The 21,729-nt window shown below is 41.6% G+C and overlaps 1 protein-coding gene across 3 annotated transcripts in view; it reads left to right on the top strand.

Moving 5' to 3' along the window:
• The window catches only part of RASGRP1 (RAS guanyl releasing protein 1), an 83,985-nt gene that overhangs the window by 37,717 nt on the left and 24,539 nt on the right, over positions 1-21,729 (top strand). For all 3 annotated transcript variants that reach the window (XM_007460191.1, XM_007460192.1, XM_007460193.1), the window contains exons 3-6: positions 1,902-2,007; positions 18,322-18,384; positions 19,329-19,460; positions 21,382-21,535. In XM_007460191.1, the coding sequence (XP_007460253.1) occupies positions 1,902-2,007; positions 18,322-18,384; positions 19,329-19,460; positions 21,382-21,535 (455 nt within the window). The remainder of the gene's footprint in view (positions 1-1,901; positions 2,008-18,321; positions 18,385-19,328; positions 19,461-21,381; positions 21,536-21,729) is intronic.

Raw genomic sequence — 21,729 nt, forward strand, 5'->3', positions numbered from 1 at the left:
GAAAGCAAACTATACCCAAAAAAAAAAAAAAAAAAAAAAAAAAAAAGAGAGGAGTCAAAAATGGTATGGTTGAAAGGGAATGGGAAGATGAGAAATGATGACTGAGGTTTTGCTGAAAAGGGGAACAGAATGGGAGAGGTGCCTAGAGTTTCAGGTTTTGTTTTATTTCATTTCGTTTTAAATAGGAGATTCTGGGGTGTGCTTAAATGCCAGTGGAAGTAAACCAGGAGAGAGAAAGAGGAAAGTTGATAGTGGAGGAGAGAACGTGGACAAAGACAGTGTCAGTGTCCTTGAGAAGAAGGAGACCCAGAGCTCAGTGGAAGCATTGACCTGTGAAGTGCCTTCCATGGTAATAGAGGAAGGCAGGCAGTAAGAGTAATAGAATGCGGGTAAATTGGTGGATTTTTTGCGGTGGGGAGGTGAGCGATCTTGTCACGTTTGCTTATATTTTCTCAATGAACTGTGACTTTAACTCATCATTTGCGAGTGAGCCAGAACTTCTGAATCCTGAGCCCAAATGCACTATGTCCTTCATTTACCATTTGGTATACTTGGAAAGAATGAAAATGATAACCCCTTTGGTATAATGTGCTTTAAAGAGCTAGCAAATGATAAAAGAATCCATGTATATTCTTTCATTTGATATTTACCCCTGAATCATTCAGGTTCCCAGCAGGGAACAGAATTCACATGGTTTGTTTAAACGAAGACACTTTAATGATGGGGGCCTTCTTCCAGAGATGAGAGTGGAATTAAGAGACGCTGCGCCCAGAGACTATCAACAGCCAGAAGTCATTACCACCCTCAGGAGCGAAGGGTCAAATGGGAGATGAGTATATAGTATTAGATCCCAGTGAGAGCTAGAGCCCTCAAAGAGGGACCAAGCAGCGTGATGACTCACTGAAGAGACCTGTAGCTACAGGGAAGTAGTGCCAAGCAGAGAGGGAAGGAGAAAGAAATACCTACTTCTCTCTCCTCCCATCTCTTGCCGATGCATCCCAATGGCTGAACCCACCTGGAAGCTGGCTAGCAAGGAGCCCGGTGATGTAGTCCCTGGTAAAGGACAGAGACTAGATCTGCAGTGAATAACCAGCACAGCCCCTAACGCTTCATGCCGTAAATGTTAAAAGATCTTGAAAACCGCTCCAGGGGGAATCTTTGCACCCAATGCCATTGTATGGAATGCGTCTTGTTATGTGGTACCAGCAGGATTTGGAAAACCCAAGTAAGGAGCTAACCATGATCTTTGATACAAATCATCATGGGTACTTGTAACCCACCCATAATCTCCAAAAGTCATGTTTTCCCATAGTCTTCCTCCTTTTTTCCCATCCAGAGCGCATTGCCCGTAAAACTAGGGAAGCTTACATTTCAAGGCCCCTCCTTTGCATGAGCCCCCTTCCAAGGCCATGGGGCAGCCCTAGAAATGTATTCATGTGGTCATATGTATTTGTAAAACTTGCAAGAATAAGGTATTTTAAATGTAATCTGTTAAGACTATAACTTTTTTCCCTCTGACCCCCAGAAAGGACTTCCTCCTTCCCCCGTTATATGCCTTTCAGGCATTACAAAGCCTGGATCTGCTTCTGCTTTCAACAGAGACTCGCATGTACCGGTGCAAATGTTATCCTTTCCCCACGATGCTACCACCTTTCCGGCAGCGTGGTTAATGAGCCTCAAAATGGACACTTGGGGGTGGGGAGGGTGCAGCCGAAGGATCAAGAGAAGCAAAGAACTGAGGGATGGATGTGTGGTGCCAGAGTCAGTGGGGGCGGGGCACTGGGCCTGCAGAGCCCGCCCTCTGGTCTTCCACCGGGAGTGCTGGGGGGCTGGCAGGTGTCCCACCAGGTAACTAATTCCTCTCTGGGGCCTCGCTCAGAAGCTGCTCTTTATGTTTTCAGATGCAGACGGAAACCTGTGTCGAAGTAACCAACTGTTGCAAGTCATGCTGACCATGCACCGAATTCTCATTTCCTCTGCTGAACTGCTCCAAAAAGTTATCACTCTATATCCTTTAGCACAGTGCCTGGCAGTCCCCAAATGGGATTCGTCCAGCAGTGTCTTGAAATTTGAAGGATGCTTTCACTTTGGTTGGTTTGGCATAACCCTGAGTGGTTAATGGGTTCATACGTCCTTTCATGGAATGGTGTGCGTGTCTGTGTGCATGTGTGTGTGTACATATGTATGTACGCATATGTATGTATGTGTATCTTCTGTTGGGCGAGGCAATGTTATTGATGCTGATTGCTCTGGGAAGAGGCCAAAGAAATCAACATGCAAACACAGACTTCTTTGTTAGTTCTTGCTAGTGAAAAATACTTTTCCTGTAGATTAAGCAAAATTCATATTCATCCCATGCAAAATGACAAGGGTGCAAGCATGACTCAAGTGATAAATTGCATTGTGGCTTTCCTGTCCAATTCTTCAGCCTTCCCCAGGTTCTGAAGAGAGCTTTCTGATGCCAGAGCATCTGGAGAGTCTGCTGGTGCCTTTTTGCTTCAGGCAGAGGCACTGGCTACGTGCCAAGCAAACCCTGCCAGATTCTAACCTTCTTTTGGGGGTGTGAATGGAGTTGGGTGGAGAAAACGGCTGCCTTCTCCCGCTCCCTGATGACTGATGACACTGTGGGCTGTAGGTGGGCTGAGACTGTTTAGCACCTTGAAGCCCAGGTCCCTGGCACTGAGTCATGCTTTGTAGCTGTTCTAATCCTTTACCACTCTCCCCAGCCATCCCTTTTCATCTCATGGCACACAGAAAAAAACATAAAAGCCGTAAAGACTGAATCTCTTCTCTAAAGTGACTCATAAACCTTTACCTCTCATCTCAGAGGAGGTGTTTTCAGTGGCATTCCAAGGGTGCAACCTTGGGAGGGGTCCACGTCATGAGAGGTGCAGGTAATAGATGTCTGGTCTTCAGAGAATTTTAAAACCGTAATAAAACAGACTCAGAGTTGGTCTACTTTTTATTAACTCCACGTACCAGCAATTCTAAACAATGTCAGTGATTAAATACTCCTCACTGAAAAAATTTTGTTGCTCTAAGGACTGAGCTGTACCTGGGGTGCCCGTCTTGGTGCCCCGCCGGGTACCTGCCCCCATGGTGGAAGCAGAGCCCCTTTCCTCCCCACCCTCCCTCCCACTCTCACAGAATCTTTCTCTGTCGGTTATCTCCCCTCTCTCCTGTCATTTTAAACCCTGCCTCTTCAGGGGCACCTGCCTCCCAGCCTAAAACACATTCAAGTCTCCCCAACCTAAAAATAAACTCTCAACCCTGCCTCCCCTTCATTCCATTGATAGGGTTAGAAATGTGATGCACAGACTTCTTAAAATAGTCCGCACTCACTCTCTCCCATCGCTCAACTCCCACTCAGTCCTTAACCCGACTGTGGCCTCCACCCCTGTACTCAGACTTTCCTCTGATGTCACCAGTGACCTCCTAGCTGCCAAGCCTGGTGGCTTTTGTTTCCACCCTTGTTTACAGCGATGTCCGATGTCCGTGTAGAGGCCTTGTTGACACCCCCTGCCTCTCCAGACTCCCTCCAGGGCCTTCCCGGCTCTCCCTCCTCCTGGGCTGCCCTCCTCCACCTCTCCATCCAGCCTCTTCTTTGCGTACCTCCTCGAGACCGGGATAACATCCTGGTTTCTTCTCACTGCACTTCCCCTGGGTGATTTCCCACCAGGATTTCCACCACCATTCCTCTGAAGTCTTTCAAGTCCATATTTCTCTAACCCAAACCTTTTTTTTTTTTTTTTTTTTTTTAATAACCATCTCCGTTACCTAACCCTACACCTAACTCTAACCCTTACACTAACTCTTACCCTTAGCCTTACTCTAAACTGTGCTTTTTTTTTTTTTTTTTTTTTTAACGTTTGGACCACTTTATCCTGCAGACACTGCAATCTTAATATGCTTAAAACTTAACTCATTAACTCACCACCTCAACTACTACTACTATGAATTCTGCTTTGACACCTGTATTTTCAGTTTCAGTTCATAGTATTGCTGCCCATCCGATGGTCTTAAACCGGCAACATCAAAGCACTCACAATCTTCCCTGCCTTTCACCTCCCACAGAGTCCGTCACCCAGTCTCAGGGTTCCTGCATCAGAAGTGACTCTTTTCTCTTCTCTGGATTCCCATGCCTCTGCCTTCGTGTGGGCCCTCACAGTCTCTCTCCCCAGCCTCTGTCCCATCCTGGGCTTCTCATCTGCACAGCCACCCTCTCCCTCGTTTATCCACCTCTGCAGTTACTTTCCTGAGAAGCGAATCAGGCAGGCCATGCTCTAGAGCCTCTGCAAATAGAGGGTAATGGCAGATCCTCAGTTGCCAGGAAATGGCCCTCCACAGGCTGGCCCAGTGTGCCCGTCCTGCTCTATCCTCAGCTCTCTCAGAAACCCTTTCCCCTCCACGGTGAACATCTCAACATACCAGACTGGAGTGGCTCCTTTTACCTGTCAGTTAAAGAAGCTCAGATGGCTTCCTTTTGTTTCTTGTTTTTCCATTGTTAAAAGAGAGAGAAAAAAAAAATAACAACATGCTTTGAATAGTTCAGATGCCTGAGAAGTACAGCCAGAACCATCCTGGTACTTCGTGGCCACAGCACTGCCCATGAGGATGTGGAGCCTGAAGCTTGCAGCAAACAATGATTACCCCAGGTCAGCAGATGCCTGAGCCCCTGATTACTGGCCTGCGTGTGTTGCTGTTTGCTTCATCTCCTCACGTGAGAAAGCAGTGCCTGCCTTGCTGGAGGCTGCCTCCGCTGTGGCACAAGGGCTCTGCGACCTTGGGAGGCTCTGCCCTCCTGGATGGCACCTGGCACTGTGCACTGGGGAACGGACGTGTGAAGAGAAGGGTAGGGAGCAAACGGAAGGAAGATAAACTCCACAATGAAAGGCACCATGTTGATTCTTGGTCCACCCAGTTGTCTTAAAAGAAAAGTGGGGTTTTTTTGTGTGTGTGCCTTCCTCATTAATAAGGAAGAAGTTAAAAATTTCAATAACTAGATCAAATAATAAAAATATAGACTCTAAGACGTATTTATCTAGAATGTGCCTTATGCGTGAATCTCTTTGCACCGAAGGGATGCATTTTCTTACCCATGTGGTATAAAGACATGTAACGAGAAATGTAAAGTCATGTCATTCTCACTCCTCTCTTTTATGTCCAAAGAAAGGCAGGCATTGGAACCATTCACTTCATGAAATTTGCCAGTTGCCTGGGCTTATTTTTTGGATTGATTACCTTTGTTCTTGTGTGTGTGCGTGTGGTTTTCTGTTTTGTGTTTCTGTTTGACTTTGGTGCTTTCAGGGAAAGATTTTATAACAGTAAATCTATCAAAATTTAGTTTTTATAAGTTAAAGTCATTTTATGAAACATACAAATTTCACAGCCATAGTTTTTCTTTAGGGGTTCAAGTTTAGCTTGCAAATCTTACTGTTCTTCCTATAAGTCTAGAATGTCCCACCAAGCACTTTTAAGGAACCTTGAAAAATGTTTGGTTAATTGGAATCATTGGTTTTAAACTATAATCATGAATTTTATTTCTTCTTCCAGTTTTATTGAGATATAACCGACATAAAATACTGTGTAAGTTTAAGGTTTGAAGCGTGATTCATGATAAGTTTAGTGAACATCTATCATCTCATATAGATACAAAATTAAAGCAATTTAAATTTCTTTTCTTGTGATGAGAACTTAGAATTATCCCCCTTAGCAAGTTTCATGTATAACGTCGAGCAGTGTTAATTCTATTTTTACCATGTTGTACATTACATCCCTAGTACTTATTGATCTTATAAGTTTGTATCTTTTGACTGCCTTCATACAATCCCCCTTTTTCCCATCCCCTGCCTCTGGTAACCACAAATCTGATCGATTTTTCTATGTTTGTTGTTTCTTTGTCCGTTTTTGAAGTATAATTGACCTACAACACTATGTTTGTTTCTGTTACATAACAGTGATTTGATATGTCTATACATGTCAAACTGGTCACCAAAATAAGTAGGATATGTCACCCTACAAGGATATTACATAGTTATTAACTGTATTCCCCATACGGTGCATTTCTTACCCATGTCTCATTTATTTTGCAAATGGAATTTGTACCTCTTAATCTTCCTCACTTATTTATTTCTTCCCCCTACTTCCCTCCCCTCTGGCAAACACCTGTTTGTTCTCTGTACCTATAACTCTGTTTTGTTATGTTTGTGCATTTGTTTTTTTACATTCCACATATAAATAAAATCATACAGTATTTGTCTGTCTCTGTCTGACGTATTTCACTTAGCATGTACCCTCTGGGCCTATCCATCTTGTCTCAAATGGCAAGATTTCATTCTTTTTTATGGCTGAGTAATATTCCAGTGTGTGTATGTGTGTGTGTGTGTGTGTGTGTGTGTGTGTATACGTACCACATCTTCTTTATACTTTCGTCTCTTGATGGACACTTAGGTTGCTTCCACATCTTAGCTATTGTGAATAATGCTGCATTGAATACATGGCTGCAATATCTCTTCTAATTAGTGTTTTTGTTTTCTTCAGATAAATACGCAGGAGTGGAAATTTTGGACCATATGGTAGTTCTATTTTTAATTTTTTGAGGAACCTCCATACTGTTTTCCATAGTGGCTGCACCAATTTATGTTCCCAGCAACAGTGTGCAAGGGTTCTGTTTTCTCCACATCTTCACCAACACTTGTCATTTGTTGTCTTTTTTGATAACAGCCATTCTAACAACTGTGAGATGATACCTCGTTGTGGTTTTGATTTGCATTTTCCTGATGATTAGTAATGTTGAGCATCTTCTCATGTGGCTTTTGGCCATTTGTCTTCCTTGGGGAAAATGTATATGCAGATCCTCTGCCGGTTTTTTAATCAGGTTGTTTTTTTGATTTTGAGTTGTATGAGTTCTTTGTATGTTTTGGATATTAAACCCTTATTGGATATATCATTTGCAAATATCTTCACCATTTAGTAGGTGGCCTTTTCATTTTGTTGGTGGTTTCTTTTCCTTCACTGTGTGAAAGCTTTAGTTTGATATAGTCCCAATTTTTTTTTTATAAATTTATTTATTTATTTATTTTTGGCTCTGTTGGGTCTTCGTTGCTGCGCACAGGCTTTCTCTAGTTGCGGCGAGCAGGGGCTACTCTTCGTTGTGGTGTGCAGGCTTCTCATTACAGTGGCTTCTCTTGTTGCGAAGCATGGGCTCTAGGGGCGCAGACTTCAGTAGTTGTGGCATGCGGGCTCAGTAGTTGTGGCTCGTGGGCTCTAGAGTGCAGGCTCAGTAGTTGTGGCGCACAGGCTTAGTTGCTCTGCAGCATGTGGGATCTTCCCAGCCCAGGGCTCGAACCTCTGTCCCCTACACTGGCAGGCGCATTCTTAACCACTGTGCCATCAGGGAAACCCTAGTCCCATTTGTTTATTTTTGCTTTTGTTTCCCTTGCCTGAGGAGACATATCCAAGAACAATGTTATGAAGACTGATGTCAAAGATCATATACCAATGTTCTAAAAGTTTTATGGTTTCAGGTCTTACATTTTTTTTTTTTTACATCTTTATTGGAGTATAATTGCTTTACAGTGGTGTGTTAGTCTCTGTTTTATACCAAAGTGAATCAGTTATACATATGTTCCCATATCTCCACCTCTTGCGTCTCCCTCCCTCCCACCCTCCCTATCCCACCTATCCAGGTGGTCACAAAGCACCGAGCTGATCACCCAGTGCTATGCGGCTGCTTCCCACTAGCTATCTTTTTTTTTTTTTTTACATCTTTATTGAAGTATAATTGCTTTACAATGGTGTGTTAGTTGCTGCTTTATAACAAAGTGAATCAGTTATACATATGTTCCCATATCTCTTCCCTCTTGAGTCTCCCTCCCTCACACCCTCCCTATCCCACCCCTCTAGGTGGTCACAAGGCACCAAGCTATGCGACTGCTTCCCACTAGATAGCTATTTTACGTTTGGTACTGTATATATGTCCATGCCACTCTCTCGCTTTGTCACAGCTTACCCTTCCCCCTCCCCATATCCTCAAGTCCATTCTCTAGTAGGTCTGTGTCTTTATTCCTGTCTTACCCCTAGGTTCTTCATGACATTTTTTTTCTTAAATTCCATATATATGTGTTAGCATACAGTATTTGTTTTTCTCTTCCTGACTTACCTCACTCTTTATGACAGACTCTAGGTCAATCCACCTCATTACAAATAGCTCAATTTCGTTTCTTTTTATGGCTGAGTAATATTCCATTGTATATATGTGCCACATCTTCTTTATCCATTCATCCGATGATGGACACTTAGGTTGTTTCCATCTCCTGGCTATTGTAAATAGAGCTGCAATGAACATTTTGGTACATGACTCTTTTTGAATTATGGTTTTCTCAGGGTATATGCCCAGTAGTGGGATTGCTGGGTCATATGGTAGTTCTATTTGTAGTTTTTTAAGGAACCTCCATACTGTTCTCCATAGTGGCTGTACCAATTCACATTCCCACCAGCAGTGCAAGAGTGTTCCCTTTTCTCCACACCCTCTCCAGCATTTATTGTTTCTAGATTTTTTGATGATGGCCATTCTGACTGGTGTGAGATGATATCTCATTGTAGTTTTGATTTGCATTTCTCTAATGATTAATGATGTTGAGCATTCTTTCATGTGTTTGTTGGCAGTCTGTATATCTTCTTTGGAGAAATGTCTATTTAGGTCTTCTGCCCATTTTTGGATTGGGTTGTTTGTTTTTTTGTTATTGAGCTGCATGAGCTGCCTGTAAATTTTAGAGATTAATCCTTTGTCAGTTGATTCATTTGCAAATATTTTCTCCCATTCTGAGGGCTGTCTTTTGGTCTTGTTTATGGTTTCCTTTGCTGTGCAAAAGCTTTGAAGTTTCATTAGGTCCCATTTGTTTATTTTTGTTTTTATCTCCATTACTCTAGGAGATGGGTCAAGAAGGATCTTGCTGTGATTTATGTCATAGAGTGTTCTGCCTATGTTTTCCTCTAAGAGTTTGATAGTTTCTGGCCTTACATTTAGGTCTTTAATCCATTTTGAGCTTATTTTTGTGTATGGTGTTAGGGAGTGACCTAATCTCATACTTTTACATATAGCTGTCCAGTTTTCCCAGCACCACTTATTAAAGAGGGTGTCCTTTCTCCACTGTACATTCCTGCCCCCTTTATCAAAGATAAGGTGACCGTATGTGCGTGGGTTTATCTCTGGGCTTTCTATCCTGTTCCATTGATCTATCTTTCTGTTTTTGTGCGAATACCATACTGTCTTGATTACTGTAGCTTTGTAGTATAGTCTGAAATCAGGGAGCCTGATTCCTCCAGCTCCATTTTTCGTTCTCAAGATTGCTTTGGCTATTCGGGGGTCTTACGTGTGTCCATACATATTGTGAATTTTTTTGTTCTAGCTCTGTGAAAAATGCCGGTGGTAGTTTGATAGGGATTGCAATGAATCTGCAGATTGCTTTGGGTAGTAGAGTCATTTTCACAATGTTGACTCTTCCAATCCAAGAACATGGTATATCTCTCCATCTATTTGTATCATCTTTAATTTCTTTCATCAAGTCTTATAATTTTCTGCATACAGGTCTTTTGTCTCCTTAGGTAGGTTTATTCCTAGATATTTTATTCTTTTTGTTGCAATGGTAAATGGGAGTGTTTTCTTGATTTCACTTTCAGATTTTTCATCATTAGTGTATAGGAATGCCAGAGATTTCTGTGCATTAATTTTGTATCCTGCTACTTTACCAAATTCATTGATTAGCTCTAGTAGTTTTCTGGTAGCATCTTTAGGATTCTCTATGTATAGTATCATGTCATCTGCAAACAGTGACAGCTTTACTTCTTTTCCAATTTGGATTCCTTTTATTTCCTTTTCTTCTCTGATTGCTGTGGCTAAAACTTCCAAAACTATGTTGAATAAGAGTGTTGAGTGTGGGCAACCTTGTCTTGTTCCTGATCTTAGTGGATGTGCTTTCAGTTTTTCACCATTGAGGACAATGTTGGCTGTGGGTTTGTCATATATGGCGTTTATTATGTTGAGGAAAGTTCCCTCTATGCCTACTTTCTGCAGGGTTTTTATCATAAATGGGTGTTGAATTTTGTCAAAAGCTTTCTCTGCATCTTTTGAGATGATCATATGGTTTTCCTCCATCAGTTTGTTAAAATGCTGTAACACGTTGATTGATTGGCGTATATTGAAGAATCCTTGCATTCCTGGAATAAACCCCACTTGATCATGGTGTATGATCCTTTTAATGTGCTGTTGCTAGTATTTTGTTGAGGATTTTTTCATTTATGTTCATCAGTGATATTGGCCTGTAGTTTTCTTTCTTTGTGACATCCTTGTCTGGTTTTGGTATCAGGGTGATGGTGGCCTTGTAGAATGAGTTTGGGAGTGTTCCTCCCTCTGCTATGTTTTGGAAGACTTTGAGAGGGATGGGTGTTAGCTCTTCTGTAAATATTTGACAGAATTCGCCTGTGAAGCCATCTGGTCCTGGGCTTTTGTTTGCTGGAAGATTTTTAATCATAGTCTCAATTTCAGTGCTTGTGATTGGTCTCTTCATATTTTCTGTTTCTTCCTGATTCAGTCTTGGCAGCTTGTGCCTTTCTAAGAATTTGTCCATTTCTTCCACGTTGTCCATTTTGTTGGCATAGAGTTGCTTGTAGTAATCTCTCATGATCTTTTGTATTTCTGCAGTCAGTTGTTACTTCTCCTTTTTCATTTCTGATTCTATTGATTTGAGTCTTCTCCCTTTTTTTCTTGATGAGTCTGGCTAATGGTTTATCAATTTTATTTATCTTCTCAAAGAACCAGCTTTTAGTTTTATTGATCTTTGCTATCATTTCCTTCATTTCTTTTTCATTTATTTCTGATCGAATCTTTATGATTTCTTCCCTTCTGCTAACTTTGGGGGGGTTTTGTTCTTCTTTCTCTAATTGCTTGAGGTGCAAGGTTAGGTTGTTTATTCGAGATGTTTCCTGTTTCTTAAGGTAGGATTGTATTGCCATAAACTTCCCTCTTAGAACTGCTTTTGCTGCATCCCATAGGTTTTGGGTCGTCGTGTCTCCATTGTCATTTGTTTCTAGGTATTTTTTGATTTCCTCTTTGATTTCTTCAGTGATCACTTCGTTATTCAGTAGTGTATAGTTTAGCCTCCATGTGTTTGTATTTTTTACAGATCTTTTCCTGTAATTGATATCTAGTCTCATAGCATTGTGGTCAGAAAAGATACTTGATACAATTTCAATTTTCTTAAATTTACCAAGACTTGATTTGTGACCCAAGATATGATCTCTCCTGGAGAATGTTCCATGAGCACTTTAGAAAAATGTGTATTCTGTTGTTTTTGGATGGAATGTCCTATAAATATCAATTAAGTCCATCTTGTTTAATGTATCATTTAAAGCTTGTGTTTCTTTATTTATTTTCATTTTGGATGATCTGTCCATTGGTGAAAGTGGGCTGTTAAAGTCCCCTACTATGAATGTGTTACTGTCACTTTCCCCTTTTATGGCTGTTAGTATTTGCTTTATGTACTGAGGTGCTCCTATATTGGGTGCATAAATATTTACAATTGTTATATCTTCTTGGATCGATCCCTTGATCATTATGTAGTGTCCTTCTTTGTCTCTTCTAATAGTCGTTATCTTAAAGTCTGTTTTGTCTGATATGAGAATTGCTACTCTAGCTGTCTTTTGGTTTCCATTTGCATGGAATATTTTTTTCCATCTCCTTACTTGCAGTCTGTATGTGTCTCTAGGTCTGAAGTGGGTCTCTTGTAGACAGCATATATATGGGTCTTGTTTTTGTATCCATTCAGCCAGTCTGTGTCTTTTGGTGGGAGCATTTAATCCATTTACATTTAAGGTAATTATCGATATGTATGTTCCTATTCCCATTTTCTTAATTGTTTTGGGTTCGTTATTGTAGGTCTTTTCCTTCTCTTGTGTTTCTTGCCTAGAGAATTTCCTTTAGCAGTTGTTGTACAGCTGGTTTGGTGGTGCTGAACTCTCTCAGCTTTTGCTTGTCTGTAAAGGTTTTAATTTCTCCATCAAATCTGAATGAGATCCTTGCTGGGTAGAGTAATCTTGGTTGTAGGTTTTTCTCCTTCATCACTTTAAATATGTCCTGCCAGTCCCTTCTGGCTTGCAGAGTTTCTGCTGAAAGATCAGCTGTTAACCTTATGGGGATTCCCTTGTGTGTTATTTGTTGTTTTTCCCTTGCTGCTTTTAATATGTTTTCTTTGTATTTAATTTTTGACAGTTTGATTAATATGTGTCTTGGCGTATTTCTCCTTGGATTTATCCTGTATGGGACTCTCTGTGCTTCCTGGACTTGATTAACTATTTCCTTTCCCATATTAGGGAAGTTTTCAACTATAATCTCTTCAAATATTTTCTCAGTCCCTTTCTTTTTCTCTTCTTCTTCTGGAACCCCTATAATTCAAATGTTGGTGTGTTTAATGTTGTCCCAGAGGTCTCTGAGAGGTCTCTCAGTTCTTTTCATTCTTTTTTCTTTATTCTGCTCTGCAGTAGTTATTTCCACTCTTTTATCTTCCAGGTCACTTATCTGTTCTTCTTCCTCATTTATTCTGCTATTGATCCCATCTAGAGTATTTTTCATTTCATTTATTGTGTTGTTCATTGTTGCTTGTTTCATCTTTAGTTCTTCTAGGTCCTTGTTAAATGTTTCTTGCATTTTCTCTATTCTATTTCCAAGATTTTGGATCATCTTTACTCTCATTATTCTGAATTCTTTTTCAGGTAGACTGCCTATTTCCTTTTCATTTGTTAGGTCTCGTGGGTTTTTATCTTGCTCCTTCATCTGCTGTGTGTTTTTCTGTCTTCTCATTTTGCTTATCTTATTGTGTTTGGGGTCTCCTTTTTGCAGGCTGCAGGTTCGTAGTTCCCGTTGTTTTTGGTGTCTGTCCCCAGTGGCTAAAGTTGTTTCAGTGGGTTGTGTAGGCTTCCTGGTGGAGGGGACTATTGCCTGTGTTCTGGTGGATGAGGCTGGATCTTGTCTTTCTGGTGGGCAGGTCGACGTCTGGTGGTGTGGTTTGGGGTGTCTGTGGACTAATTATGATTTTAGGCAGCCTCTCTTCTAATGGGTAGGGTTGTGTTCCTGTCTTGCTAGTTGTTGGTCATAGGGTGTCCAGCACTGTAGCTTGCTGGTCGTTGAGTTAAGTTGGGCGCTGGTGTTGAGATGGAGATCTCTGGGAGACTTTCACCATTTGATATAATGTGGAGCTGGGAGGTCTCTTGTGGACTAGTGTCCTGAAGTTGGCTCTCCCACCTCAGAGGCACAGCACTGAGTCCTGGCTGCAGCACCAAAAGCCTTTCATCCACGAGGCTCAGAATAAAAGGGAGAAAAAGTAGAAAGGAAGAAAGAAAGAAACGAAGGAAGGGAGGGAGGGAGGAAGGGAGGAAGGAAGGAAGGAAGGAAGGGGATAAAGTAAAGTAAGATAAAATAAAGTTTAAAAAAAATTATTATTAAGAAAAAAAATTTTTTTAAAGAAAAAAAAACAGACGGATAGAACCCTAGGACAAATGGTGAAAGCAAAGCTATACAGACAAAATCTCACACAGAAGCATACACATACACACTCACAAAAAGAGGAAAAGGGAATAAAATAATAAATCTAAGTCTCAAAGTCCACCTCCTCAATTTGGGATGATTTGTTGTCTATTCATGTATTCCACAGATACAGGGTACATCAAGTTGATTGTGGAGATTTAATCTGCTGCTTCTGAGGGTGCGGGGAGAGATTTCCCTTTCTCTTCTTTGTTCGCACAGCTCCCGGGGCTCAGCTTTGGATTTGGCCCCGCCTCTGCGTGTAGGTCGCTGGAGGGCATCTGTTCTTTGCTCAGACAGGACGGGGTTAAAGGAGCAGCTGCTTCAGGGCATCTGGCTCACTCAGGCCGGGCGGGGAGGGAGGGGTACGGATGCGGGGCAAGCCTGCGGCGGCAGACGGCAGCGGGACGTTGCACCAGCCTGAGGCACGCCGTTTGTTCCCCTGGGGAAGTTGTCCCTGGATCCCGGGACCCTGGCAGTGACAGGCTGCACAGGCTCCCGGGAGGGGAGGTGTGGATAGTGCCCTGTTTTTGCACACAGGCTTTTTGGTGGCGGCAGCAGCAGCCTTAGCGTCCCATACCTGTTTTTCGGGTCCACGCTGTTAGCTGCAGCTCACGCCCGTCTCTGGAGTTCCTTTAAGCAGCGCTCTTAATCCCCTCTCCTCGCGCACGAGGAAACAAAGGGAAGAAAAAGTCTCTTGCCTCTTCAGCAGCTCCAGACTTTTCCCCTGACTCCCTCCCAGCTAGCCGTGGTGCATTAACCCCCTGCAGGCTGTGTTTATGCCACCAGTGCCAGTCCTCTCCCTGTGCTCCGACCAAAGCCCGAGCCTCAGCTCCCAGCCCCCGCCCGCCCCGGTGGGTGAGCAGACAAGACTCTCGGGCTGGTGAGTGCCGGTCGGCACCGATCCTCTGTGCGGGAATCTCCCCGCTTTGCCCTCCGCGCCCCTGTTGCTGCGCTCTCCTCCGCGGCTCCGAAGCTCCCCGCTCCGCCACCCGCAGTCTCTGCCCGCGAAGGGGCTTCCTAGTGTGTGGAAACCTTTCCTCCTTCACAGCTCCCTCCCACTGGTGCAGGTCCCGTCCCTATTGTTTTGTCTCTGTTTATTCTTTTTTCTTTTGCCCTACCCAGGTATGTCAGGAGTTTCTTGCCTTTTGGGAGGTCTGAGGTCTTCTGCCAGCGTTCAGTAGGTGTTCTGTAGGAGTTGTTCCATGTGTAGGTGTATTTCTGGTGTATCTGTGTGGAGGAAGGTGATCTCCACGTCTTACTCTTTCGCCGTCTTCCCGATTCCCCTTTGAGAATGTCTGCCAAACTGCAGAGAAAACACTTTGGTGACTACACATGATATGGGAGCATAAGGTGAAGTTCAGCAAACTCTCAAGTTGACATCTCTCAGGTAAAACTGGGATCCCCAAAGGGCTCTCCAAATTCCTGAACTCCACACTATGGAGGCAGCCCTTTGGATATGCTGCCTCTCTGCTTCCAGGCAGCTCAGGTCTTACATTTAAGTCGTAATCAGTTTTGAATTCATTTTTGTGCATAGTGTCCAGTTTTCATAGTGTCCAGCGTAGTCCAGTTTGATTCTTTTGCATGTAACTGTCCAGTTTCCACAATACCATTTAAGAGACTGTCTTTTCTCCATTGTATATTCTTGCCTCCTTTGTTTTAGATTAATTTACCATAAGTGTGTGGGTTAATTTCTGGGCTCTTTATTCTGTTCCATTGATCTCCTTGTTTGTTTTTGTGCCAGTACCATATACAGTTTTGATAACTGTAGCTTTGTAGTATAGTCTGAAGTCCAGGAGTGTGATACCTCCAGCTCTGATCTTCTTTCTCAAGATTGTTTTGCTATTTGGGGACTTTTCTTTCCATAGAATTTTAGAATTGTTTTAGTTTTGTGAAAAATGCCATTGGTGTTTTGATAGGATTGCATTGAATCTGTAGGTTGCCTTGGGTAGTATGGTCATTTTAACAATATTCTTCTAATCCATGAATATGGTATATCTTTCCATCTGTTCTGTCATCTTCAGTTTTTTTCATCAGTGTCTTAAAGTTTTCTGACTGTGGGTCTTTTACTTACATAGTTGGATTTATTCCTGGATATTCTATCCTTTTCGATGTGATTTAAATGGGATTGCTTTCTTAATTTCTCTTTCTGATAGTTCCTTGTTAGTATATAGAAATGCAACAGATTTTTATATATTAATTTTGTACCCTGCAACTTTACTGAATTTTGATAAACTCTGGTAGTATTTTGGTGGTATGTTTAGGATTTTCTATGTATAGTATCATGTCATCTTCAAACAGTAACAGTTTTACTTCTTCCTTTCCAATTAGGATTCATTTCTTTTTCTTGTCTGATTGCTCTGGCTAGGAATAAAAGTGGTGAGAGTGGGCATCCTTGTCTTGTTCCTGATTGTACAAGAAATTCTTTCAGTTTTCACCATTGAGTATGATGTTAGCTGTGAGCTTATAATATATGGCCTTTACTATGTTGAGGTATGTTCCCTCTATACATCTTCATGGCAAGTTTTTTTTAATCATAAATTGTTGTTGCATTTTCTCAAATCCTTTTTCTGTATCGAGATGATCATATGATTTTTATTCTTTATTTATATATTCTTCAATTTGTCAATGAGGAATATCCCACTGACTGATTTGTGGATATTGAACTATCCTTGCACTCACTGGATAAATTCCACTTGATCATGGTGTATTATTCCTTTAATATATTGTTGTATTTGGTTTGCTAGTATTTTGTTGAGAATTTTTGAATCTATGTTCATCATATTTTTATCACTGATATTAGCCTGTAAATCTTCTTTTTTTGTGATATCTTTGACTGGTTTTAGTATCAGGGTGATGCTGGCCTCATAGAATGAGTTAGGAAGTGTTCCTTCTTCTGCAGTTTTTTAGAATAGTTTGATAGGTATTTACTCTTTTCTAAATGTTTGGTAGAATTCACCTGTGAAGCCATCTGGTCCTGGACTTTTGTTTGCTGCAAGTTTGTTTGTTTTTTTTTAATTACTGATCCAGTTTCATTATTGGTAATTGGTGTGCTCATATTTTCTCTTTCTTCCCGGCTCAGTCTTGGAAGATTGTACATGTCTAGGAATTTGTACCTTTCTTCTAGGTTGTCCATTTTATTGGCATGTAACTGGTTGCAGTAATCTCTTACGTTCTTTTGTATTTCTGTGGTATTGATTGTAATTTCTTTTTTATTTCTAAGTTTATTGATTTGGGCCCTCTCCCATTTTTTTTCTTGAAGAGTCTAACTATTTAGATCTGAAGTGCATCTCTTGTAGGCAGCATACATATGGATCTTGGTTTTGTATCCATTCAGCCACTCCATGTCTTTTGACTGAAGCATTTAGTCCATTTACATTTAAAGTAATTATTGATAGGTATGTACTTGTAATTTTAAATCTTATATTTTAGATTTTTTAAATACTTCAGAGGCTTTTCTGAATTCTAAATAGTTTTTATAACTTCAGTAAATTAAAATGATAAACAGTAAAGCTAACATTACCTTAGATGTTCCAAAGCTATGCATAAACTTAGTAAGATTTGAATTTAAAATCACAAGTGTAAATCCCTTAATTGTATATTCCAAATTGAAGTCTCAAGACTCTCATTCTAATATGCTCTTAAACATTACAGGTATATAAGATTTCAAAAGGCATAGATCCCTTCCTAATAAAAAAATTAGTAATATGATGTGGACTGTTTTTTACTTTGCTGTATTTAAGTCTGAGTTTTCCAAGGGTTAAAATATGCATAGCCACTGAAAGAAGACTGCACAGCCCCAGTTAACTGAGACTTCTGCTGGCTGCTCAGTGGATTCCTCTCAGGGGCCCTGCTGAAATTCACAGAGCCCTGGATTGTGGTTAATTTGACATGGTTTTTAGAGGAGAAAGAGGGCAGTGTCTTGCGGGGCACACAGCCCACATAGCCTGATTCCTCAGTATGTTGATGGAAGAGGGTAGGACCACCCAGGTTCATCACTGGATTAGATTTTGCATTTCTGTGACCTTTACAGTGAACACTTATTCTTTCCATATATCTCTAGAGATGCGTGAACTTGGAGGAACTTTGCTATTCTTTCTTGTTCTTAGAATGGCATCATTCTCGTGGAATTTTCCGAATGATATTGATCCTTAATGTGCTCTCCAGTTGTATTTGGATCATTCACATGGCTTTTTCTGACTTGCTAGTACAGCCTGTAAGATCAATCTACTGACATTTCCTAGGCATATATTATCATTTTCCTATTATTGCCTTGATTATCATTACAATATATCTGAATATTTATTCCTTCCCTTTCTTCTAATTCAATGCACAGATTTTTTATCAGTTGCTGAAAAGATAAGAACAAGCTCTTCTTTTTAGCTTGTCTCCAGCAGACTCCTAGTCTTGGGCATGGGCAGAGGTCACTTGCCCCTTCTTTACTTCTTACAGGTCACCTGTGTGAGGGCATTGCTGTGCTGTTGACTTCCTACTTCTGCAGAGGGGATGCCATGGCCTTCTTCCATAAGCGACTTCAGCGTGGGCTAAAGTCACCATCTTTGCCCTTCATAAGCATACAGCTGCACACATTGAGCTGGTTTTATCCTATGACGAGGGAGAGAAGAAACATTAAAAGAAACTATTTGTGGGGCTGGAGGGAGGGTAGTTTTAGCAATACTTCCAAAGATGAAAAGTTGTTTGGTTTCTATAACAGAGGCTTCCATTTCCCTTAACCACAGCCATACCTATAAGGATGCCTTGGCAAAGAATTCACCAGGGCTTTGCCTGAAGATCTGCTATTTTGTAAGGTAACATTTCTGCATGCATTTGGGACTTTGTGGAGTGGGGTGAAATGAAAGAGCCAGAGACTCTAGCTCTTTCCTTGTCCTCCCTGCCTTTCCCTTCCTGACCATCTGTACAACACCTCTGGACAGACCAGAAAGGGCAATTGTTAGTACTGGAAATTCCTCAAAGAGCATAGTCAGTTTTTTCTGATGTGCCTGAGCTTAATATTTTATACCAATGTTTTTGTCAACCTTACAGCATTTTGGTATCAAGTGACATAAGGGAAAGGTTATTTTGTTTGTTTTTATTCCCAAGTATAAAAGTAATATAGCTCATATTAGAGCGCTTTGAAAATATAGAGAAGAATATAACTATAATAATAATCACTTATATCCAACTACCTATTTTGGTATATTTCCCTTGTCTCTTTCAAAGTAGGTTTTTTTTTAACATAGTAGAGATCAAAATACATACAAAGTTTTGTATCCTATAGTTTTCACTTAACTTTAAATCATACGAATCTTCTTTAATCATTCAAAACTTTCTGTAAACATTATTTTTAATGGCCATGTAATATCCTGAGGTATAATAAAGTGTAATTTACAGATGCATTGTCCAATCTTTGGACGTTTGGTTTGTCTGCCATTGTCTTATTTATCATTCTCTCTGATACACATGGTTGTGCCTAAAGCTTTGCAGTGGCTTCCTTCATTATGATTCACCTTATCATAGCATAGCATTTAATATGTGGGGTGCAGAAGATTGTCAGTGGGTGGTTTTCTTCTCTTCCCCCCACCCCTACTCCAGCTCCTTATATTCTGTATAGAGAATATAGATTCTGTATTCCCAGGAATAGAGAACAAACCAGCCCCTGTCTTTTTCTGAATCCTTTTTGCGGGAAGAACCCACCACAATGTGAGTCCTTGGCTTCAGTTTTGGCTTGTGTTTTTAAAATCCCACCATGTAGGTATTGGATAACAGAATTCTGGATCATGTTTAAAATGGATGCCAGCTTGGCAAGCACTATGGAAGAGTTTCAGGAACTGGTGAAAGCTAACGGCGAGGAGCTGCACTGCCGCCTGATTGACACAACTCAAATGTGAGTGTCGTGGTTTTGACGCCTCTTTCGAAAACACCTCCCTCCTGTAATACAGCCCAGGCCGCTCAGCAAGGCTCTGCGTCCTGCTGTGACATCTGCTCTACCCACCCCAAGAAGCCCTCAGGCAGGTTCAGATGGCCTCATGAAAGAGAAAAGCTTGACGTGTAGCAGGAAAGCAGAGAAGCCCCCTGGTGATAACAGTGTACGTGACTAATATCCAAGAATAGGAAAAAAGAAGTCTCAGTGAAAAAGAAATCAAGAAGCCAGATATTGACTAAAATTATATAAATCCCAAGAAACTGAAAGTGTGGTGACTAAATTGGTGCCTCTTCAGCAGCTAATGCCTGGAGGGCCCCTGCACTTATAAATAGTGAAGGGACTGCTGGAGAATGGATCGAGCAAAGGGTTTATAACATATTCGGTAGGCCAAAAAGTTCTGCACGAGACACTTAGACCTATGCAGAGATGGAAAGGATCTCAGGAATACTGCATATTATTCCTTGGATTTCTTATTTATAAGATGGTCCCACTCTGGAAAAATGAATGCCTGTCCTAATCTGGGGAGAGGAGTACACTCATCATATGCTAAGGTTTTCACAATGTGGCCCCTTTGTTTTAGAATAATACAGATCCCTAGGACATAGAATTCTAGGACTGAAACATATTTTCAAGATGATTTTATCCATCGTCCTGGGAAACAGGCTCAGCAAGGCTTGCTTGTCTGGGGTCCCACAGCTAGCTGAGTTAATGGCAGAGCAGAATCTGGACTGTGAGAGCCCTCAGTGCCCTGTGCCATGGCCGTGTGGAAATGATTTCCAAATCACATGTCAGAGTCCCAATTAAATCTACATAGCGGGTTGGACTCTCTGTACTTCTTTGCTTAGAATTATAATAACTTGAGAGGTAAAAGAAGGTTTTACAGTAACAGTGTCATCATTTTTTAAATGCAGCACACAGGGCCCAGGGCAGTTCTCAAACCCTGATTTCCTTATCCCAATACACCCCTAGCTGACTTTCCTCTACCAATATTTTCCACGGTATATTCTTTAAAAATTAGTCAGTGGGATATTGCCCGACCAGATATACTTGAGAAATAGAGAGTTGAACTTCCTTTTTGCAATGCATCTCAGAGTCTGTAATATGCTCTTTGGCTAAGGGGGCTGCAGAATTTGTAGCATTTCCCAAACTCATTTGACCACAGAACCCTTTTGTCAAGAGACAAGGTTCTCAGGAATACAGGTTTGGGAAACACAGATCTGCAACCTGCTTTCTCTTTGCTTCCTTAGTGTAGGAAATTGAAATTGAACAAGAAACACATGGATTGATTATAAGAAAATGTGTGTGGGGCTAACTCTAGGGTTAGCTAGGCTTCCTTGGTCATTTCAGTGGCTGGGGACATTTGAGGAAAATGCCACAAGTCTGCCCAGAGTGACCACCTGTTCCTACACATGGTTACCCAGCATGGCATCTCCTCTCTGTGGTTCTCTGTGCTTTTCAGGCATGAAAACTGCCCCACTACCTTGAGATTTCCAACCACATAGAGTCCCCATCACCCTCATGAGATGAGGAAACACACAGAAGGCATGGAGAGAGCAGACCTGCCAGGGCTACACAGAGGAGCCAGGACACTGTGAACAATGCCCGAGACTCTGTCCTTCCCACAGACTTAAGACAAATGCATTTTGCCCAGTTCCCATGGCACGTTCAGAAGGCTCAAGGAAAACCATCAAAGCTTCCTAGTCGCCACCATAGGAAAAACTGATGTGGGGAAACTGTTAATGCATTGCTTTGACCAAGGAAAGTTAGGTAACGGTGCTTTGCATAGTCTTGTGGGAAGCGTTAATGGATTTATTTGCATTAAAAAGCAATTTTGATTTATTCTTTTTCCCTGTCTTCTCCCTTTCATTTTTACCCACAAAAGCAATGCCCGTGACTGGTCCAGGAAACTGACTCAAAGGATAAAATCGAACACCAGCAAGAAACGAAAAGTCTCCCTGCTCTTTGACCATCTGGAACCAGAAGAGCTCTCCGAGCACCTTACCTACCTGGAGTTCAAGTCCTTCCGGAGGATATCTGTATGTACCCGAGGGGCCGGAGAAAAGCCTCCCTGGGATATCTCTGAAAATAAGCAGAGGAATTCAACAGGCCATCCACCTCCTAACCCTAGAGGCCCCCTCAGCGCTGGTAGGCTTTCCCATCACTCTGTGTAGTTGGGAAAATCAGGACACGCTGCCTTATTTGTTGCTCCTGCTTTGCTGCACGTTCCCAT

Source organism: Lipotes vexillifer, unplaced genomic scaffold, assembly GCF_000442215.2.
Source record: "Lipotes vexillifer unplaced genomic scaffold, Lipotes_vexillifer_v1.1 scaffold408, whole genome shotgun sequence".
Lineage (NCBI taxonomy): Eukaryota > Metazoa > Chordata > Mammalia > Artiodactyla > Lipotidae > Lipotes > Lipotes vexillifer.